This window comes from Mizuhopecten yessoensis, unplaced genomic scaffold (assembly GCF_002113885.1).
Source record: "Mizuhopecten yessoensis strain PY_sf001 unplaced genomic scaffold, ASM211388v2 scaffold10635, whole genome shotgun sequence".
In the NCBI taxonomy this organism is placed as follows: domain Eukaryota; kingdom Metazoa; phylum Mollusca; class Bivalvia; order Pectinida; family Pectinidae; genus Mizuhopecten; species Mizuhopecten yessoensis.
The window spans coordinates 13,362-33,766 of record NW_018408645.1 but is presented as its reverse complement, the minus strand read 5'-3'; the positions used below and the strand labels follow the sequence as shown (position 1 = coordinate 33,766).

At 33.7% G+C, this 20,405-nt stretch overlaps 1 protein-coding gene and 1 long non-coding RNA gene across 5 annotated transcripts; both read left to right on the top strand.

The window, feature by feature from the left end:
• The first annotated feature begins 237 nt into the window (after positions 1 to 237).
• Positions 238 to 11,967, top strand: LOC110461526 (protein draper-like). Its single transcript, XM_021515023.1, has 9 exons — positions 238 to 295; positions 2,079 to 2,153; positions 3,323 to 3,556; positions 3,777 to 3,875; positions 4,774 to 4,866; positions 5,820 to 5,909; positions 7,273 to 7,362; positions 11,222 to 11,317; positions 11,852 to 11,967. The coding sequence occupies exons 1-9, from the start codon at positions 238 to 240 to the stop codon at positions 11,965 to 11,967; spliced, it is 951 nt and encodes a 316-aa protein (XP_021370698.1).
• Positions 11,968 to 12,357: 390 nt separating this feature from the next.
• Positions 12,358 to 20,375, top strand: LOC110461517. 4 transcript variants are annotated; one of them, XR_002464142.1, is made up of 7 exons: positions 12,358 to 12,447; positions 13,261 to 13,356; positions 14,874 to 14,966; positions 15,648 to 16,425; positions 17,027 to 17,121; positions 18,610 to 18,786; positions 19,371 to 20,375. It is a non-coding gene; the product is annotated as an uncharacterized LOC110461517 (long non-coding RNA). The 4 variants fall into 4 exon arrangements; XR_002464141.1 differs by having other exon boundaries at positions 15,648 to 17,121; XR_002464143.1 differs by having other exon boundaries at positions 13,247 to 13,356; positions 15,648 to 17,121.
• The last annotated feature ends 30 nt before the right edge of the window (positions 20,376 to 20,405 follow it).

Sequence of the window (20,405 nt, the reverse complement as noted above, 5' to 3'; positions counted from 1 at the left end):
ACTCTGATCTACAGGCTAACTTTGACAGGACAATTACTATCTTATCATGGCCGCCATAAGCATTAGACATTTTGTAGAACTCAACAAAGATCAAATTGCTTTATTGATATAAATAAGGAAGTGCTAAAGATTGTGACCGCATGGGATACGGGGACCAATTTACCAAAGACCACCAGAAACTGACAGAAAAGACAGAGAACTCGCACAACAGATGACGTTTCGACTTACATAAACAAAATGTTTGGCTCAGAGAGTGAAAACAACCAGCTCTCTCAAGAGAGCAAAGTCAGAATTCGTAAAGATGGATGCATCTTCATTACTTTTCCACAACTTAATTTGGCATAACCAGATATCAAAAGCTCCAGGCTATATAAATGAACATCTTAGTGATGATGGAGATTATGAAATATGGGTCTATTATCACTCTCAAGACCTCATCCGTTGTCAGATTCGTTCCAGACACAAGAGCCAGAATAAATATATTGTTTGGATTCATTCAACATGTCCAGTTGACCAAAGAACTATGGGAATGTGTGTTTATACCTAAAGTATACTTCATTATCTTGGCTATCATAACAATCTTCAAAATCCGGAACAGCTGCACCCAGGGCTAAAAAGTTCCGACAAAGCTTGAAATACGCTGTTTTCTTGTAAATTTAGAACAAACAAGCATATGATCCCTAGGTTTGGTTGCATCATAAATGATCCTTCAAAGTATTGTTTGTTTGACAACTTTGTGAATTTCAGTGTATGCTTCTACGAAAAACGAACCAAGCACTCATTGGAATTTTAATGGGTGTTTTTGTTGTGATAAGGATAAAGTTATCACCCCTGATGTACATGTGCTATTGTGCTATTAGGAGTCAGCACCAACAAATCTCATCTCATTTACATAACATTAACCTCGAGCACACCAGTTAAACACACACTTATCAATTTCATCTTTTGCACACAATTATTTCACATACATGTACCGCTCAAATATTTTTGAGAAGAAATCTTGGTACATGTACCTCTGTTACTGTTTTTGTTACAGTATCTTAGGTAATTAAATATTTTTTGGAGTAAATTGTATTGAATTTTAACGTGTTAACACACTTAGAATTAACACAAAGTTCTAATTCTATATAAAACATGAGTAATAAAAGTTAATCAGATATCCATCTTAACTGACTAGCTATCAACTGAACTACTAACATATAGCACTTCCTGCTCCCTGTGATGCCGTCACTTTACAGGAAGAAAATTTGGGGAAGGGAGATGTAATGCCATGAACAGCTAATAGTCCGAGTATACACACAACAAAAGCACATTAAATCAATAAACAATATATTGGTCAAGGTATATATTATGATGGTAAACAATTATATGATAAATACAAATAAAATCAAAAACCATACATTGTAAGACTCAACAAAAAACACTTTAAAATCTGGGGAGGCTGTATATGAAAAATATAATAGAACAACTTTATGCAAAGGCCAGCTAACAATAGTCATACACTTGGAATGAAACTATTGATCATATTATTTTTTAAGTGTGAATATAATAAGCTATGTATCTTGTGCTAAAATATGTTGTGTACTTTTAGAAATTGGGGTGTGCTTCAACAGATTATTTGAGCTTCAATTAAAAACATCTAAGAGTTATGAAATTCTTAAACTTGAGTTTACTCATTAAACATAGAAATAAAGATATTATCAAATTGTATGAGGGAAACGGCTTAACAATGACTAGTAGTAATGCGAAGGGAAGGAATCGCCTTCTTATTGTTAAGCTATTTTTAGAGTAGACATCGTCGCACATTGTTAACAACGTTGTGCAATTTCACATCTTTACCTCATAAGATTTTTACTCAAAATTAAAAAGAGAGTTACTTTTTCCTTCAAATGTACGTTTTGAAAAAATACCGAAAATAACTTTTCTTTTTGACGTTTAAGAAAATGTTGCTTTAACGGGAATTGCTGAACAATCGACAACCCAGGACAATAGATGGGCAGCAGATAAAGCTATCGATGATTGCATCATTCAAGTGATTGGAAACGAACCTCATTGCTGTGCTCATACATAAAACTCAGGTAGCAAACAAGTCTGGTGGCGTGTGGATTTAGGACAGAGCATAACAATACAATACATCACGATATACTACAGAGGTTAGTCTGATTAAACTGATCCTATCTGATGTTGTGCAGAGAATTTATAACGATTCAAAGTTTCACTACAATCCGGAATTTGCAAATTATCGTTACTTGACGCCCCATATGCATATCAACGAATATCGAACAAATACATAATGTTTGTAGTGTTTGATATCACTATTTGTTATAGGCATTTGGTGATTAACACAATTTCATGAAGGATTTTATTGTCGACTGCCGGTGATTGTACTTAGTTGGAACCTTGTTATCTTTTATGTGTAATATCAATGTTTCAGGCTCTTATACTCATCTGACTTTTGGGACGTATTTCAGGTGAAGAGGCTTCGGGTTATAAAGCTTTGACAATAGTTTAGTACATTATACTTAAGTTAGCATAAACCACATACAATTTATTGAACATATGGTGTTTTGAAGCTTGACAACTGTCATTATGTTTCAGAATAATATTCTCAAATAGTCAACGGTGTATACATTATACATATTTATACTTGACATTCACCTTGACAAGCTCGTAAGACAAGCATGACAAAATAAAACATAAACACAACATTTTAATTGAACATGGTCGTTTATTACATTAAACGACGGTTGTTTTGACTTTAAAAAAAATCATAAAAAGATGAAAGTTAAACAGATTTACATCATACGCAAAATATCTTATTTTATATTAATGCCAGTAAGAATACATTTTATCACATACACAACATACATGATATAATGTCGACGAATTGCTTTACAGTTACGTTAGAAAATCAAAAAATTGAACACTAATATGTTAAGTTATGCACGTCCAGAAAGTCTGAACAATACAAGGGGAAAGCAGGGGCTGGTGATGATGATATCTTTGACTTTTAATTTACCTTGACTGTACTAACCGTGTTCCGCAATTTGCAATTATCAGCTTCTGAATAGATAATGATGCGGCGTTTTTATTTATAGTGTTATAAATTTAGCAACACATTTATGCGCACGAATGACCGGTAGGACCACATCACTCATACCCAAACATACCTCCTTCTACAAATAAAAAAAAATGTAAAAGTATAAAAAGTCCACTGCATAAATTACATTAAAACAGGGTTGTGTATAAATAAAAACGCCGAAATTAAAATAAAGTAAATTTGTTTGATATTTATTGTATTTATGACTAATTTGTTTTACAGCTACCACTGGATACCGATTCGGTGGATATTCACTGTACGTGTCCAACTCCACCAACCACATAGAAGGCATTCTCTGCTATCAGGATAACAGAAGTAACGTAAACGTAAACCCGACCCACCTGTGTCCATACGTAGCTCAGTATGTGACTGTCTACAATCACAGAGAGGAACCAAAACGACACGACTGGTATAGTAACGATGCTATTCTGGAACTGTGTGAAGTTCAGGTCTTTGGTAGGTACATTTATATTGCTTTTTTCTTTATATGATTTTATATAATTTCAACCTTAGGCTTCAAGAACTGTTTCTCAATTCAGCATTCCATTAACGTAACTTGTAAATATTGGTTTTGAATTCATCAAGATATTTTGTAGGAACAAAAACAACTATTTAAAAGTGTGTTGTAATTAGTATACCAATACAAATAACATGTGTTTCATTTTATGTCATTCAGGCTGCCAAATCGGAAGTTATGGTAACCAAAGCTGTAATAATCCTTGCCCAGAAAGCTGCTATGGAGGAAACTGTAACGCTATAACAGGATCCTGCTTCTGTGTGTTCCTACTAGACTGTATATTTAGAGTATTTACACAATAAATCTAATTTCAATATACATACCCACTGTACAAGTAAATTATTCGTAATAAAAGTATTTGAGTATACTGTAACAGGGGCTTAATGATGCTGTAGCATCTTTTTTATTAACACTTTATCGTTAGTAACACCTAAATTCACATCCTTGCATCTTACTTAAATACGATTAGTAAACGGTGTGTTAACAACGAGATAATAGACTGTACTTTGGAAGGCAACTGTGTTTGGTTTGTTGTATACTTTACTTAACACAGCAACTTGAACAAGGCAAACATGAGCACGACGTATTACTATCAAATCAGTTATACATCCCCTGTTCGAAACGTGTATGCATAGATTTGTTATTTAAAAATTGGATAATATTATGTTCACAAAACACCAGTGTACGTGCTTCTTTGAAATATCTGACAGTGATATAAGAGGTATTTGACATGTTTTAAAGTCTCTGACAAATACAACCTTTAACAAACATCATTTATGGTATTTTGACTCCAACGTTACAACATGTTTTAAAATGTATGAGATGCATAAGAACAGAAAAGGCGTCCATGACCAATATACTCCTCACGAAAATGTATAACATAAATAAGTGACTTGTGTGTTAAAAGCTTGTATTATTATTATACTATATTTATGATCGAATATTGATTTTAACAGTATATCAGTATATTTAACTACCTTTTATATACGTAACACATACATATCTACATGAATATACATATTTAACAGAAATCCACACATGGTTTATTATATTTGGTGATAATTATTTTCAGTTAACATGCTTGTTTCAAATGGATATTTTATCAACATCGTTTACCTTCAAAACAATAACGGTAAATTGTGTATCTACATTACAGATTGTTTTCCCGGAATGTTTGGTGAAGTCTGTGAACAAAATTGTTCTGCTAACTGTAACAGCACTTGCGAGAAAGATACGGGTCATTGTATAGGTACGTATGTTTAATTTTATCATTAGCTTTTCCCCAACATTTTGCCGTGTTTTCATATCTTGATTGCCTTATTATATTTTATTGATATGCCATAAATATTAGTTCAACTAACATCATTGGAGATATTTGTCCTCGATATTGTTTGTCGAGAACATTCATTGAATCGGATTAATCGGATTTAATCGTACTTTTCAATAATTTGTTAATTTTGTATTCCCCGAGAATAATAATGAGACGACTGTATACCCCATCACGAAGAAAAAGATTAATGTGTTTTTATATTTATACCCCTGGTTCCAAATTTGTGAAAAGATCTAAGATTTCGTGTGAGTGAACTTAGTAGTAAAGGAATATTTGTCCTCAATATGGCGTTTTTAATACAATGTATGTGAAGGTTGCCATATATTATCTTGGCTACCATTTTATGTCTGGATATCAGACATCACTTGAAGACCTGACGGTCACAACTTGATGTAATGAAAGTAGATTACTAAGTTCAATGTTCATGTATTTGACCTTGACCTCGAGTACCAAATATAATTTCTTTAAGAACAAAAATGAGGGGTGCGTACATAATTATCACCCAATCTCGTCAGCAAGGGTCAATTTGTGGTCGATTATTTTAACTTATAACGGAATGAATAACATTATTTTAAGAAGTGCAACCTCATATGGCATTTTCATAACGTTGTCTCAAAGAGTTGATATTCAAACATTTTGCGTGATAATTGATCTATCCGGCGTGCCAGACCGATTTTGAGTAACGGTATTGATTTATGACTAAAAATCTTGGAATCTTTCAATGTTTTTTCGAGTCGCCAAGTGTTAATGAAAAATCTGCGTTGACACATAAAAAAAGTGTACCGTTACAAATTACAAGTAGTTTTTAACAAAGGTAATGCATTGTATTGTATATATGTTAATATATATCATGCCATAATTTTCATTTTCAGGATGTATCCCCGGTAAAAGAGGTGACCTCTGTGATGCCAACTGTCCTGTGAATTGTGTGGCATGTGAACAGACGTCCGAAAAATGTTTTGGTAATTAAAGCAATCAGCCATAAAACCATGTAAATTGCTTTGTTCGTGGACAAACTGCATAAGTCGAGTAAGCTCATTAGACATGAATACTTCATATGTCATACGGGTGTTTGTGGTGTGTGTGTGTGTGGTGTGTGTGTGTGTGGGGGGGGGGGGGTCTGATCTGAATGTCGCTGAATTACCTAACGCGGTTGCTTAAAGGGACATACCAATGCACGTATTGTCTGGCTTTCCAATTATGTTTCCTTAATATCCAAATATGCATAGTCTGTTCCAAATGTCCAGTTTGACCACACAATTGGTACGGGAAAGCCCTATTAAATGTAGTGCCGATACCGTCACGTGACGATTTTGAATCGAGGGAGAAAACACAGGTGATCCGACCGATATGTCAAGTCTACCAAGGGCCCCAAATAGAGGGGATGTAGTCGGGAAACTTCTTACCGCACTATGAAACCATAGAGCAGTAAGAATTCATCATCAGAAGTTAATTGCACACATGCCAATATTAAAATGAAGAAATGTTTGTTGTAAGCTCGGCATTATTTATCGATACAAGGACACATTCAAATGGGCACGGGACTCTAACCTTCTCCCAACCACGTGATAAATCTTTCTCTAAAAAGGAATATTCAGGAGACGAAAATTCTTTCAAATGTTTTCATAAAGTGAATGTTTGCATAGACAAGTATGAAAAAGAGAAGTGTTTGTAAAAGTTCTTATTAAAACTCATTATCTTTTACCACTTTATTTAAGACCATGCATTATTTGTTAATGTATACTTTTTTCCCACTTTCACTGTCTTTATACGCTTTATCACATGATAAGTCATATTATTCATCCCACACTATACACCTTTCTAGCAAAGCCTATACAAATACATCTAAAACGTGTGTCAGATATGGAACGTGTTAGATACTTGATAATCATATATTTTAAATAATTTACAAAGAGATGTGAGCATACTTGTAAATGAACCCTTTTTTATGGTGAGATGACTTTTATTAAGTATAAGTTTTGTTCTCCTGTAATCGAACATTGGCTTTTTTAACACACACTGCAGTCATATGCAATATAATGAAGAATGAAACTGCAAACAGTTTTGGCGCAATGTTTTCACCTTTATCGTATATGCGAAAATAAGGCAACTCTTTGTGTATATGGTTGAATATGTTACTCGGTTAAGAAAATACTAGAAAAAATTGTGCAAATAATAGAAAATTAGAAAAGCATTTCTGCTTCATTTACTTCTCCAGAAATTGTTCTTTCAGTTGAAAAAACCCGCTACATAAATCGACGGCATCTAATAATGTGAGTTTTTGTTAGAAATATACACGTGGTTACGTCATTATTTTATTTTCAGGATGTATCCCCGATAAAAGAGGTGACCTCTGTGATGCCAACTGTCCTGTGAATTGTGTGACATGTGAACAGACGTCCGAAAAATGTTTTGGTAATTAAAGCAATCAGCCATAAAACCATGCAAATTGTTTTGTTCGTGAACAAACTGCAAGAGTCGAGTAAGCTTAGTAGACATGAATACTTAATATCGTAGTGGGAGGGGGGGGGGGGGGGGGGGGGGGGGGGATTCTGAAAGACAAATTGAATTCTACTCTGAGTGTATTTATACTACCTTATACATAGTACCATTAAAATAGTATTATTTACGCATATAGAATAGTTGCATATTGATTATCACCATTTCATTTATCTATTGATCTATGTCATGAGTGTTTATCATACTTATTGAATTAAGACCGTTATTCCACATGCAGGCGTAATACCTGATACTTGTTATTTCTGATTGATGATAGTTATTAAATTAGAGGATAACCTTCCATGTCCTTGTTTTGAGATTGGCGGTGGTATATCGTGATTATACTGTCGCAAATTGAGTTTTACTGGCGACGCAGATTTGTAACAGTATAATAACGATATACCGCCGCAAGTCTCAAAACACGGTAGAATTATCCCAATTCAAATTCGTTTTCGTTCAAAACGTATGATTTGGTCGCAGGCGCTTAAAATAGACGCGGTGTTTCCATAAAGCATACGGGTCAGTAACGTAATTACAAACCAGCTCACTCATTAGATATTCGTCCTCGAAAGAAAAATGATCCTTTGAAACAGACCAGAAATACATATCATTTTCGGGTAATCAATAATGTAATTGTACATAGGTATGTAAGTATTAGTAATGGCCTATTGAATTGTCATTTAGCTTTTTTTCTATTAAATATTTACAAGCGTGTCTTTTCAAAGTGCGTACATATGTAGCCGCCCGGGCGCCTTGTGTTAACACTGTCTCGAATATAGATGACATGGAGCTGACGATGTTTCAGTTATGAGACGGGTAGTTTGCAATTAGTTGTTGACATATACTGTTGAGTTAAATTTCCTGTTAAATGCTGGAGGTTAGTAATGGACAATGTTTGCGTTAGATTGAGTGGGTTGAACATACCAAGAGGCGGATACGTCAGACCTCGTAACTGGCTCTAAATTAAAAAACATTGTCAACTTTTTTCCCCCGCTAAAGTGCACAGTAATATATTTTGATATGACTTCTTCTGTGATTCAGAACTCTCAGAGTTGTAACTTTGTACACTGGGTGGATTAATTTCGGTGCCTTGATATTTTTTATGATTTCCCGAGGGTCTATACCTGCGTGTGCTACATAGGCGTGTTATGATTGTGGCACGCACATACTGGTTGGTGTAAATTCTTCTCAAAACCTACATCTTTACTGATAATTTTCATCATATCATTCAGCGGTCTATTGCAAAGTGGTATAGATATATTACAAGTTTCATCATCTTACTCAACTTTGACCCTGGGCTGCTGAAAGAGATGGTCAGATTTGTGGTTCCTCTTTTGTAAAAAGAGTTTAGGTGATTTCACAGGGCAATTCGATTCTCCTGTTGAATACAATCTTGGTGACAGTTCATAGTCATTTCCATCCAAATGTTCTCCGCTGTGATTTTTAGTTGCTTCATTGTAGGCCATTTGCACAAATGCATTATCCTCTCTATCAGTTTCAAAGTCAAAAGAGTCATGCTTCAGTTCACAAAGATTTTTTCCCACCCCGTCTGTCAAAGCTCAGGGTTAAATCGAACCACAGCTACATCTGTAGGAACTTGGAATTATCTAGACTGAATAATTCAGATGACCTCAATTCTCCATACATTTGTCAGAAATTGGATGGTGGTGAGGTTTATTGCCATTCTTATTTGTTTTTAAGGTTTTAAGCATTGCAATGAACATCTTGTTTGATTTCAGAAATGATGTATTTTCCAAAATTAAAAATTGCTAGTAGAATGTTGGATTCCTAATATAACTATTAATCGCAGCCTGAATTCCAACACAAGTACTCTTACAGTAATACTTGTCATCCCCATTTCTGACTTCAGCATAAAATTACTTCAAACTAGTATCCAGAATATTTGGAGAGGTTCCTTCAAAATTTATGTCATAAGTTCTGCTTAAAAATCACTCTAGAAATACGAAAAGTTCCTACATTCTTTTTAAGCAGGACATTTGACTAAATTACCGTTTATTGTCACAAATTCTTGCATGTAGTTTTAAACCTCAGTCTCACGTTTTTGTTACTGCCTCACTAGTCCATAGACTGACCTACACTTCTGGAAAACTCACAAAAATACCTAAATCATCTGTTTGTGAATGGTTTCAGCTTATACAAAAAGAGTAAATAATGGTAAAATTTTGCAAACATACAATATTAATCTTTTCTTGATTTGAAACAGGATAATTTTAGGGTATCATAGCTGAAATCGCAAAACACATAGAACTATTTCCAAATTTGAATTTTCACTTGCCTTCACATAAACCTGCTACATGTAGCTCAAGGCTTCGGGCTATCAGAGTTACACATTCCTTAATCCAAAACACTGTTTTTTGTTTGTGACAATATGAAATTGCAAACAATTATAAATATGCGGTTGTATGGTTGCAATGCATTGATTATATTGCATTTCAAATTCGGGTGTAAATATTGATCTTGACATCACAGAAATAAGGTATTTTCAGCAAAGATTTGAGAGATTATTAAAATAGGACCAAATGAAAAAAAAAATAAGAAATAAAAAAATTACAACTTGTTTTTATCTTTGTAATCATATGCTGTCCCAAAGGGTTTTATCGAGACTTATAATACAACTATGCCAAAGCATTCAATGCCACTTTCAGACAAATTGAGTAAGTGTCATCTTTAAGTACCAAGATAGTAGGTGACTATGTCGATGCTATTTACTCTATAAGTTAAATTCATAGACACGTAAGACTATCCTACAACAGTTGCTTAGCTCGATCTATGATAACAACATGTTGCCACGCATGATAAACTAAGTTATGCGACAAGCTTGATGGTTTCGAGTGTTTGGTTGTAAACATTCTCTGTCTTAAAAGCGGCATCATTAATATCCACTCAGTGGTGTTTACATGTCGCCGTTCATCCGGTGTTTAAGAGTTTGTCCTGTATATCACGTTTCCGTGATAGATGGCGACTACTGATTGACAATTTTACAACCCAAGAATTTAAGGGCAAACATGTGTTTATCTGAAAGTTTTATGATCGCCATTTGTGATGTCATTGGAAATTTTGTATACTTTTGTTGAAGGTCATTGCTTTATATAATGCCTAGTAGTTTGGTTTTTATTAGCCCGGTTCCTGATATTGAAATATCTGAGTTAAAATATCTCAATTGTAAACCAAGTATATATTCTGTACTTGCATCATTTTAGGTAAAAGATTTAGTTTTAAATTTGACAATTCGAGTTAAATTATATATTTTGACACTAATTATTGTGTATTTAAATACATATATTATATTATTATTGATTGGCTATTTTTGTATTGGCATAGTTGGTTGTCCGATGCCCGAGGCAATACCTAGGTCAATGTAGTGAGCAGAATTATTATCCTGTGACACTTAAAAAGAAAATCATAAATCAATGTAGAAACAATTTTGTTTATTTTCAAGCATCCAAAAGAAAATTCAACTTCACCAGTCCTTCGCTTTGTGACATCTGTATTGATAAAATAATGGTCAAAATTTTCTTGATGATGACGTAGGGAATTTACAAATTTTCAAGATGTGTTCATGTCGAGCCAAATCTGAATTGATTGACTTTTCTTGTATTGGCCATGATTTTGATTATGTATCTCCCGGGGCCGATTTTGTTTATATTACATAGTATATAAAGTTATTAAATGTGAATATTTTATGTTATTTAGTTGCAAAATATGTGACATACTTTGAGTATTTGTGACAGAATTGTATACGTTTATATTACAGAATGTGTCAATGGAAAGTACGGTGACGTGTGTGACATTGATTGTTCTGACACCTGTACAAACAAATCATGCACGAAGGGCAATGGGTATTGCCTAGGTAATTCGTATACACATCTAAATAGTTATTACTATATGGTTTTTTAATTTACAATATTATAAAGGTAGTAGTCTACATCTATTTTCTAGATCAAAATATTAACTATTCTATTTTGATGCTCATTTAACTCGACAAGCTCTTACTTTTTTCATTTTTTTTGACAACCGCACAATAACACAAAATAAAACAATATATATTAGTTGTTTCTTTTTTATACTCTCTTTACATGAAATCTGTGATTTACATTTATATTGCAATAAATAGTGTAGTATTGGGGTTAAATCCAGAAAATAGATATGTAAACAGTTCTTCAAGATATGTATAATCAAAAATGGTGTGAATACGTCATTTGACAAGATCTTTAGTTACAGAGTATGTTCCCTGTAAGTGTGGCAGTGTTATTCAACAGTTACATCTCTAATGTAGCAATGTCAATTCGTCCTGCAAATTGAATTTCAAAACAAATTATAATTCATGAGTATTTTTGTTTCCCCCTCAGTGAAATAATATCATGACGATTTATGTTACATGCAGCAGGATGCATTCCCGGTAAAAAAGGCAATCTATGTGATACAAGCTGTTCCTCAAATTGTGCGACGTGTGACCAGACCTCAGAACAATGTTATGGTAATTATAACATTGCAGTTTAGATCCATGTACATGCTCTAATGTTGTGCGAGGAGAGATGTAAACTAATGTATATGAGAAGGGGTTGTTTCTAGAATGCCTAAGTTGATTTATCATGAAAACACAAAATAAATTTTAGGAATGTTTTAAGTTAAAGAAGAAACTGGAGTGACATGGATTATTCAAAAGCATATCTGCTCTCTCACCGGAAATACAAAATTTGAATACATGCATATTTTCTAATAACTCAGATACGTAAACTTTTTGTAACGAAACGATATAGTGGTACTTTATGAAAGAGCTATATAAAACACTTAATACAATATGTCATTGAAATAATCTAACACCATATATGACATAATTGGAAAATGTTAAGAGATATTATACTGCATATATTCATATTACATACTGTGTTAATGGAAAGTACGGTGACGCGTGTGACCTTGATTGTTCTGACAACTGTAAAGGCAAATCATGCTGGAAGGAAAATGGATATTGCCCAGGTAATTTTAATTTTCATATTCCATAGGAAGTAGACCAGGTTCCTTTTTAAATTGATCATTAAGAGTTCTATTGTCATGACTATATTCGAACAGAACATTGTAAATCTTATGTGGTACATGGGTGAAAATCCGAACATTATATGCAAATACGAGACAGGTGTTTATCAGTAAAGGAAATGCAATGACATGTAATTTCAAAACTTCATTTAAATTATTATATGTATTTGGTGAAATATAAATAAAGATACTGATTAATAGAATGTGTTTTTAGAAGAAACAGTTATCATTAAACACGTGATTACTATTTGATCTGTACAGTCAAAACATGCGCGAAGATGAATTTCCACTATATAAGTCAGTATTGTAATTTTACGAAATATTAAATTTAGTTGTAATTCTAACAACAACGAATAAGGTAATACATTCGGCTGATGTGAGCGGCCGCCAGAACCCATATAAAGAGTTTTGTATTCTTCTATCGACTTCAATGACGATAACCGTTGATTCTTTAATTAAGAGGAATACTATGTTGCTATAGCAGTTCCGTTATTCATGTATCATAGTGTTACTACGGTCTGGATCTCTTGGTATTGTTTAACTACCGGTTTATCGTTAAGCTTTGGCTCCGGTGTATATAGTCTGAAAATGAATAGAAAGTTGTTTTATCATTATTATAACAATACTGTATACTTTTTTAGGTTTCTATTAAGAAACAAGCAAAATGGAAAGAATTATCAAACTTCAATTAACAAAATGCAAGAATGTGCATATATATATTCTGAATTGTAATTTTTATTAGTACATATGTTTAAGAATGCACTCCTGGAATGTATGGTCCATACTGTTCATCGAATTGTCCGGGAACATGCAAAGACAATAGTTGTCAACAAATCGATGGAGTATGCAATGGTAAGACATTGGATTCAGAATTTATTATATATACAATGAAATTTCAAGGTATCACCAAGCAATAATAATGTGATCGCTCAGTATTGAAACCAAGTGAAAGAGGTTTTTGATACTGGAGCATAATGTATTACTTGGGTACAGGTAGTATCGCTGCGTTTTGTGAAACAGGATCAGTACCAAGAAGATATTTCCCGTAAGGAAACAGCGTACGAATATCAGTTAACTGTCAGTCAACAAGACTATTATCGAATAGATACGAAAATAGAAAACCATGATAGTTTTGCTCTAGTATCTTACTTACAATAGGCAAAACAAAGATAGACCTGTAATTGTTGACCAGAGACCTATCACCAGACTTGTACACTGGAGAATGTTTTGCATGTTTCCATTTTTTTAGAAATGTACATAAATTAATAGATAGAACAAGTTGATTAATTACAGCATCACCAGCCAATTTCAGTAACTTTACATTAAGGCCATCTAGGCCAGAAACTTTGCTATCATCTTGGGGTTTGAATTGTTTTCGTACGAATTCATTGTTTACATTGGGGATAACAAACTTGTTATTAGTATTGAATAAATCTACATTTAGGAGGCTGTCGTCAAACTTGGTTACAATTATAGAGCCAATGGTACTAAAATGTATTGCATCAGTTTGAAATACAAAGTGATATGTAACGTCATTCTCATTAACTTTGACACTCGAAACAAGAGAAGATTTTGAATTGGGAAGAAATGTTTTAATTCTTTTCCACATTTCCTCGGATTCACGACATGTGCGAAACAACTGTCAGTCAGCTTCAACCTTTGATACCCTGGCTTTTTATGTCGAGTTGATAATCTTGTCGTACATATCACTCAAAAGATCATCATTGATCAATGGCTCTGTTTTTAAACTACACGTTTTTTTCTTTAAAAGTATGTGCTTGTCTTAAACTTGACAGAAGAGTTCCTCGAAAAACAAAAGTCACTGAACCTATCTTTATCACATGACTCAGATATAATTTGAACATCAAAATCGCGTAATGTTTGAAGAAAAATAATGTATTAAAAAAAATGTTTTCATGTCACAAAGGATTCGTGCTTAAACTATCTTCTGTAAGATTTCTTTATAGATGCGTCCTGTGGTCCAACAAATTAAAAAGCATGTTTTACTACCTGGAAGGCTTCAATACATATGAACATATTGCATGGTCCACATCATAAAACCGAAAACACCATCACGTGTTTAAGTTAACGCTTACCCCCTCCTGCTCCCTTCCCTTTTGATTTTGCCTCAGTTCCCGTTGCTGCTTTTTCTACTCAAGATAAACAACATTTATGTATAATTCTTTGCGTATGGACTGTGTTCAGAATTGTTTTGGCGTACTTTTTATCATCTTAACCTTTTTTAACGTTTATAACAACTATAGAATATTCATGAATTTCGGAAAAAATGCCCTTGCAATAAAACACAATAAGTTTTGCATATTAGATGACATAATTATCGATACATTAAATGAACTGTATGTTTGTAGAATGCGTACCTGGTCTGTATGGCTCCGACTGTACTCAGACCTGTCCAGTCAGCTGTAAAGACAAGTGTGAAAGAAACACCGGAAATTGCAATGGTACAGTATTTTTTAGTCATACGGTACCCGAAATGTTTATTGATCAAACTATTGAATGTAAAATAAGCAACTTTAGAGTACTGCCTTAGTTGTTTTCACATGATGTCCTGCATTTTTACATTGTAATGCATAATATATTTACCTGCACCTGTAGTGCCAATGTTCCGTGATGTACGTTTCCTGTAGTGTCCATGTCACGTGTTGTACGTTTCCTGTAGTGTCCATGATCGTGCATAAGAGTGTGAATGAAAGTGCTTCGTTTTTAGTTGTATTGTTAAGTGGTGTTTGAGTACATTTGGCGCCAAAGTCACTCAGACTTAACAGGCACAGCAAGGTGGAATGATGTACAAACCATTTCTGCAAGTTCACAGAGACAATGAAACATTTGGTACGTATAAGTATATTTTAGTAAACTGATACATGTAGACAGCGTCGACGTAATAACTATTTTGATCAATTTGTTCTTTTGAAAATCGACATTTAAAATTGCACGTAAAACATTCTTTTTATTGTTACACCTCTTTGTGTCCTTTTGGGATTGCATAACGTTACATAAGTATAGAAAAGTACGAACGGTAATAAATTGTACGTTTTATGATGAAATAACTGATGAATGACATTTTAATTCGCACTATTCACCTGTTTACTTTTATCTTTATTCTATACATTGTTTCTTCGTAGGATCTGATCTTGATGGTTATTGAAAATACACAGCTGAACAGAGAAACATATATCCAGAAAATCGACTTTTTTTTACAAAAATCGAGTCGAAAATCATCACAATAAAGGAAAAGCTACATGCCAACACCTATGATCTATCACATATATTATCAATATGCAACTAATAAAACTCCAAATTAAATCATATTGTTATCAGATAGCAATAAAGGTATGGTATATTTACCTAATCATTGACTGTGTTACAGCGTAACGGTATTTTCTGAATTCCGGTAATTGTATTTTATCTGATTGAACAGACATAGACTAATGATTCTCACATTTGTACTAAAAACCTTCATATCTGCATTTAAACACAATACATATTTAATTTGTAATTGAAGATCAGCTGATAAAAAAAAAAATCTGAAATAAATAACCAGCTGAGAACCTGTACAATCTGTAATTGATGTTTAGCAATGCATATATAATTCAGTAATATATAATAAGCTGGCAAAATCTGTCAGCAATTATCAGTTGGTGCGTATACGATTCTGTAAGTAGTTATCAGTTGGTACGTACACGATTCTGTAAGTAATTATCAGTTGGTACGTACACGATTATGTAATTGATCATCAGCTGTTCCATATATTCTGTTATGAAGAAAACCAAATTCGTATATGTGAATATGCGTTTAATTTTGTAGTCTTTGAAGTTGGAAATGTGGACTGACCTGCAATCTGGCCTCTTCAAAAGTTAATTGTAGATTGTGCAATGTGAACGGATAAATGACGTTGTAAAGGTTGGGGAAATTCGTAGTTATTAAAAATCATTGGTAATTCATCAACCGCTCCAAAATGTCATGACATAGCGAATTCAAAATGTCCATCTTATGTTTATTTTTTCAGCGGTTTTTGTATAAACCCGTTTTCTGTGTCCTGCTCTGTAGTAATTCAAATAGCATGCTGTATAGCTACATATATGAATATACATATAACATGTTTTAATTTGCCACATTACACTGCGAATAGTTTTATCGGCAAAATGCAATCAGTAAATCGTTTGCTTTTGAATAAAAGCATATCAACTGAAATGCATTTGATCACATTATTTAGAGTTACTGACATGCCCGGACAACTGTAAAGCCAAACAGATGAGAGAATGGACACTCAACATTTATATTATCAGGCAAACATTCTTAAGCTGTCAAGCACAAGGCTGCCCCTTGGGTTGATATCCCTCGATTATAGCCTAGTAAGGATTAAATATTCTAGAAATTCGTCATAGGTGACCTGTTAAGTTCCAGTTTGTCAAATACAGTTTTTGCTTAATTTCTTTGTAATTCTATCCTAATGGAGAAACATTCCATCCATTTGTGTTATAATCTATATTATATTTAAAAGCTATGAAGCTGGAAACTTCACCGACCACTGTGATAGGAGTTGTCCGTCCACTTGTACAACATACGTCTGTGACGTCAATACACAGTACTGTACAGGTAAGTTATTGTGTATACAGATATCATTCAGTGAATTATTAAGGGTACATGTAGCCACGTGATATTGATGAACTGATGTACCGGATCAGTGTATTACAACTCACCGACGATGCCTTCACATAACTAAGAACTATCGGTAATTGTAAGTTGATATCTTTTTGCAATATTTTGTAAATGTATAACGGAAAGAATAATTCGTTTTAAGGTTAGCGTTACAATAAAGAAAACGTTTTTTTTAAAGGAAATGGTTAAAAAAATCATTTGTTTCCATGTGAAATTGTAGCTTTTTAAAATTTGAATGTTTAAAATTAGAAAAAATAAGTAAATAAAAAACATGAAAGCAATACAAGTTCAGTAGTCAAAGTCGGGACCTCTACAATCCAAAGCCTACACTTGACCGATATAGCCCTATTTACATTAGTCAATGCGTGTCACAAATATTGGCCAGAAAAGCCACTTTATTGATGCAGTAGTACTTTCTAAACCTATTGTGACGTTGACGAATAGGTTAAGTTGCAGCATTAAATGGCGTAGTACATGTTCTTCTGTTGGACAGAATAAGACAGAAATATACGCCAATAATCTAGAACACGCAGACAATTTAAACTCAACTACTACCTTAACCACGCCGCTGACATCCTAAAATACGCCAACAATCTAGCAAACACCGACAATCATGCTCGATAGCCAGGGGTTATGCTCACTTTCGCTCTCTGCACCCCTGGAATATGCCATATCAAAATTGAAGGCTTGGTGTTCGCCACCTTGTTGACGAGACAAGAAGACTAGTTATATCCTTTTGGTGTACATCAATTTTGCTATGACATATTCCAGGGGTGTAGAGAGCGAAAGTGAGCGTAAACCCTGGATATCGAGGATGACCGACAACCTGCCACACGTTCACAACCTAACACACGTTGACAACCTAAAACACACTGACCATCTAAACCATAACGACAATCTTAAACAAGTCGATAAGTTAAGGGGTTTCAGCTGTTAGCTGTTAGTAGCTGGAAGACTATGAATAAACATATAAATGGTCTTGTCTCGTAAAGTGTATTATAAGGAAATATCACTGAGTAAAGTATTGACGATGTTTGATGCTACGTGATATTATTCAACTGTTCTGTTGAACTTAAGACTAGAAAAACTGTTTGCACCCTTCATGCTATTAAACAGTCGGGTTTTCTCCCTTTGCTTGTATAGTGTAACATCGTTCATATTGTGAACTAATAAATGTAACGATGTTTTCGTACCATATATACACATATCACGATGTTTATGTTTCAAATTGTAGGCTATTTCTAAAGTGAACTTCTATTAGTCTTTACAAGGACACTCCTAGTAATAAAGTCTAAACTTGTGTTTGATTAAAGCTAGTGAAATAAAACATTTGATATTGAGAGCGCACTCTATTCAGCGAGTATGAATTCGTGTGGTATTTCATGATTTGGCAGGTCCTTATTTCTTTCGTATTCTTTATTAAAGTACCACGCACACAGACAGTTTAAAACTACCACTGCGTTAGGGATAGTGGTCGAATAGGGATTGACCATTCTGGATTTTTTGGTTGTATTGGTCATCATATTGGTTGAAGAATCAAGGAGGCAGCATTCCACTCCAATGACAGATATGTCCCAGCCTGTGAGGTCACAGAAAATGCAGGTATTACACGCTTAATATTATCCAAATGGGATAAATTATTGGATGGGTCTAAAATCTTATAAGGAAATATGTTCAGTTGACTTATTTTTCAACGTTTACAAATCGATTTAATCCATGTTCAAATATATTTTCTAAAATTGTAGCAAAAGGAACTCCCCTGCAGTGTTAACTCTGCATAAGGCCAGGCTTTTTTTCAATGATAAATACAGGTAAAAATATAAAATGTCTGTAAGTAACCTCAAGAGTATATTATTTCAGTTATTCCGCTCAGACAATACATAGATATATACCTTGTAGGAGTATGCGTTGTTGTAAAAGTCAGGTATTTTTTTAATTATATGTCGTCTATTGTTCTGTAGTGCTAATAAACATGTTTCTTCGATAAACTAAAATTGTAGATGACAGCCAAAATAAGACATTACAATAACAGTAGCTAGCCTTGACACGGTGTTCTTGATTGGCCAAAAGCATAACCAAACACTATCCCAATGCGTAAAATCATGTTTTTGGAAATCCAAAATATGTCGGCTGCAAAAAAATACGACTTAAATTACTTTCAATACATCTACGTCTTTGTTTTCTAGATGGTACATAAGCCAAAATAGGATCCCATACCATGACACAACCTACCGAGACGAACAGAACCGATAAAAATTAAGAACAACTGGACTCTCTGAACAGAGAACCAACACAAGTCTGTTTGACTGCCTAGACGGTTGTTTAGTAAATGTGAGGACAAAAGGTCAAACAAGAAGCTAAATTTCGACTGCATACTTTATCAAATCGGACAGCCATGCTGTACATTACGATTGCACAAACTTCAACCTTTTTCAAAACGTTAAATGCACAAAAAGTGTAATGTCACTTTTTAGGACGTAATACTAAATGTTATAGCAGTGACGTAATTATCATCTATGATTTGTCCAATTTTGATGCTAGATTCTTGTTAAGAATGGTTTTGCCTGTATGTGATAAAAATTGGGGAAGTTGAGAAAAATGAAAACCCTTCATTGTGATTGGTCAACCCCTTTATTATGATTGGTCAAGAATGTGTATCTAGCGCACATTGCTTGATTTAGTGAAATACACTCAGAAGAGCTAGCATGTATTTTGAAAACTAAATTGATAGGTCAACTCAACGTATCCTCTCTATCATAATGAAACACATACATGTAATACAAGACAGCTTGACAATTCCAGACGAAGGAATCAAATGTTCTCATGACACTGACTCAATAATGCATGTTTACGTACGTATTCAGTTGATTTTTTAATGTACAGTAGTAGGTCATGGATACAGTAAGTCAAATATCATGCAAAGTAGTTTTTAATTAACTCATTTCTGATTTACCTTCGTTTATATATAGAAATGACAACAGTTCATTTAAGATTTTATTAAAATACTCTGTGTACATGTTTGTAAATCTTCCTGTCATTCTATTTATGCATTTCCAGACTGACCACATTTTATTTTCCATATATATTAAACAAATGCTTTAAAACAATATCTATAAATCCTATGTTTGCTACTATAGCTATCGAGAAATCGGTTTGCTTGGTGTTTTTTTGGTTTCTGTTATCATTCATGAAGAGGGGCAATCAGTATATTTTATACAATA

What these genes read in the sequence shown, in the direction of transcription:
- LOC110461526 (XM_021515023.1), top strand. Translation starts at nt 238, where the DNA reads ATGTTTGGCTCAGAGAGTGAAAACAACCAGCTCTCTCAAGAGAGCAAA. An exon ending in AGAGAGCAAAGTCAGAATTC is followed by an intron (nt 296 to 2,078) that starts GTAAAGATGGAT and finishes CATAAAACTCAG; the next exon opens with GTAGCAAACAAGTCTGGTGG. An exon ending in GTGTGAAGTTCAGGTCTTTG is followed by an intron (nt 3,557 to 3,776) that starts GTAGGTACATTT and finishes TATGTCATTCAG; the next exon opens with GCTGCCAAATCGGAAGTTAT.